At 34.4% G+C, this 2,686-nt stretch overlaps 1 protein-coding gene across 1 annotated transcript in view; it reads right to left on the reverse strand.

Annotated features, from left to right (window-relative positions):
- The window catches only part of LOC106883723 (dynein beta chain, ciliary), a 273,290-nt gene that overhangs the window by 254,995 nt on the left and 15,609 nt on the right, over positions 1 to 2,686 (reverse strand). The window contains exon 5 of the mRNA XM_052974147.1: positions 473 to 534. Coding sequence (XP_052830107.1) covers positions 473 to 534 — 62 coding nt within the window. The remainder of the gene's footprint in view (positions 1 to 472; positions 535 to 2,686) is intronic.

The raw sequence follows: 2,686 nt of genomic DNA on the forward strand, positions 1-2,686 counted from the left end.
ATATATATATATATATATATACGACAGGCTCCTTTCTGTTTCTGTCTACCAAATACACTTACAAGGATTTGGTCAGTCTGAAGCTATAGCAGAAGACACTTGCTCAAGGTACCAAGCAATGGAACTGAAACCAAAACCATGCCTGCACCTGTTTATAGCGATAAAATAAAATACTTGAATCTTGTGTATTTAATAACTAAATACTGTAAAGGTGAGACACATGTTACAGATTTGGACAACAACAAATCATTAGAAATAAACGAATCATCTCTGCTGGATGCCTTTCCCACAGCACACCTCTTTGAATAGAGAATGGTATCTATCTTTAGTATGAGAGACTGAATTATGGAGTAAGAAAGTAATTACAACAAATCAATAACTATATTGCTAGTTGCAGTGCATCACTTCTAAATTCACAGTTTCTGTACATGATAACATTTGCAATTATTCTTCTAATACACAAAACACTTACATCTTTAGATCTTCATAATTCAATACGGACAATTGAAGTATGTTTTCTATTTCACTGAGATCCTGGAGGTAAAAAAATTTAATAAACAAGTTTAGATTATTTACATTATTTATATTTGAACTTCCTGGACAACCTGATATATATGCATAGGCTGGACAGTTGATAACCTAAACTTGTTTCAGTTCTATATAAAGAGATGAGGAATTATGTACATCATTTACATTATTTATATTTGACGGATATTTGTCCTCAACTTGTTTGTTGTTAACTCAACGTTTTGGCTGATATACCTTCCAGTCTTCATCAGGTGTCTTGGGGAAATTTTGAACCTGGGTTCTCATTCTTAAAGTATTTTTTTGATGTTGTTATTATTAAGGTCACTGCCTTGAATCGAACTCGGAATCTTGGCGTAAGTAGGTTATATTACTCAAGAAGATCCACGGGCATATGGCATAGTGGTTAAGAGTGCGGGCTACTAACCCCAAAGGAATGAGAACCCAGGTTCAAAATTTCCCCAAGACACCTGATGAAGACTGGAGGGTGTATCAGCCAAAACGTTGTGTTAACAACAAACAAGTTGAGGACAAATATCCGTCAAATTTAAATAATGTACATAATTCCTCATCTCTTAAATATAGAACTAAAATAAGTTTAGGTTATCAACTGTCCAGCCTATGCATATATATTAGGTTGTCCAGGAAGTTCTGAGCGTTTTTAAGCTAAATCTTTTAATGCTTCATTGAACACACTTAAAACATAACACAGTTTAGACTTCGGTGTTGCTTGAAGTGGTAGTGTATCTCCTTTTTGTTCCTGAATAAAAATAGATTTATCTTTCATTCTGTTACCCTTTATTGACATTTGAAATGGATAACCAAAAATTTCATATTCACGTTATACTTTTTATTTTTCAAAAAAGGAAAAACATTTGTGAAGTTTATGGTGATTATGCTGTAGGTGAATCAACCGTTTGAAGGTGGTTTGCAAAATTTAAAGCCGGAGAGTTTAGCTTATAAGATGACAGTCACAGTGGAAGACCTTCAAAATTGGATGAAAATTTTTTGAAGGCAAAAATCAAAGAAAACTCAAATATCCTAACTAGAGAATTTGCAGAGGAGTTGGAAGTTTCTAAAAGTACAGCTCATGAACACCTAGTGAAACTAGGATACATTTCTTACTATAAGGTATGTGTCCCTCACAAACTCTCAGAAAAGAATTGCTTGGACCAGTATTTTGTATGTGATATGCTTTTGAAATGGAATGAAAACATACCTTTTTTGAAACAACTTGTGACTGGAGATGAAAAATGGATTGTGTACGAAAATGTAGTGCAAAAAATATCCTGGAGTTTGCATAAGGATCCCCTAAAATAGCAGCCAAAGATAAATATCCATGCCAAAAAAGCTATGCTTTGTGTTTGGTGGGATCATAAAGGCATTATCATGAGCTTCTCCCATAAAACCAGACTATTAACTCTGATGTGTACTGTCATCAGCTGGCTAATTTGAACCAAAAAAAATCAAAGAACAGAGACCAGAGATTTCCAACAGGAAAGGGGTAGTGTTCCAACAAGACAATGCCCGACCACATGTGTCTTTGGCTATCCAAATTAAGTTACATGGACTTGGCTGGAATCTCTTATCGCATCTACCATATTTACCATCCAAATACCACTTGATTTTGTCTCTACAGAATTTATTGCAAGGAAAAACATTTAACAATGTAGATGGAGTCAACATGCATTTGAATGACTTTTTTTCTTCAAAACCAGTCAAATTTTATGCTGATGGAATATTTAGATGGGCAAAGGTCATTCATAATAATAGAAATTATTTCATTGGATAAAATTTATTGGAAGGTCAATTATTTATATTCCTTTTTGCATATTAAAATCATTCAGAACTTTCCGGATAACCTAATATATATATATATATATATATATACTCTTTTACTCTTTTACTTGTTTCAGTCATTTGACTGCGGCCATGCTGGAGCACCGCCTTTAGTCGAGGAAATCGACCCCAGGACTTATTCTTTGTAAGCCTAGTACTTATTCTATCGGTCTCTTTTTGCCGAACTGCTAAGTTACGGGGACATAAACACACCAGCATCGGTTGTCAAGCGATGGTGGGGGGACAAACACAGACACACAAACACACATACATATATATACATATATACGACGGGCTTTTCTTAGTTTCCGTCTACCAAATC

Source organism: Octopus bimaculoides, chromosome 17, assembly GCF_001194135.2.
Source record: "Octopus bimaculoides isolate UCB-OBI-ISO-001 chromosome 17, ASM119413v2, whole genome shotgun sequence".
NCBI lineage: Eukaryota > Metazoa > Mollusca > Cephalopoda > Octopoda > Octopodidae > Octopus > Octopus bimaculoides.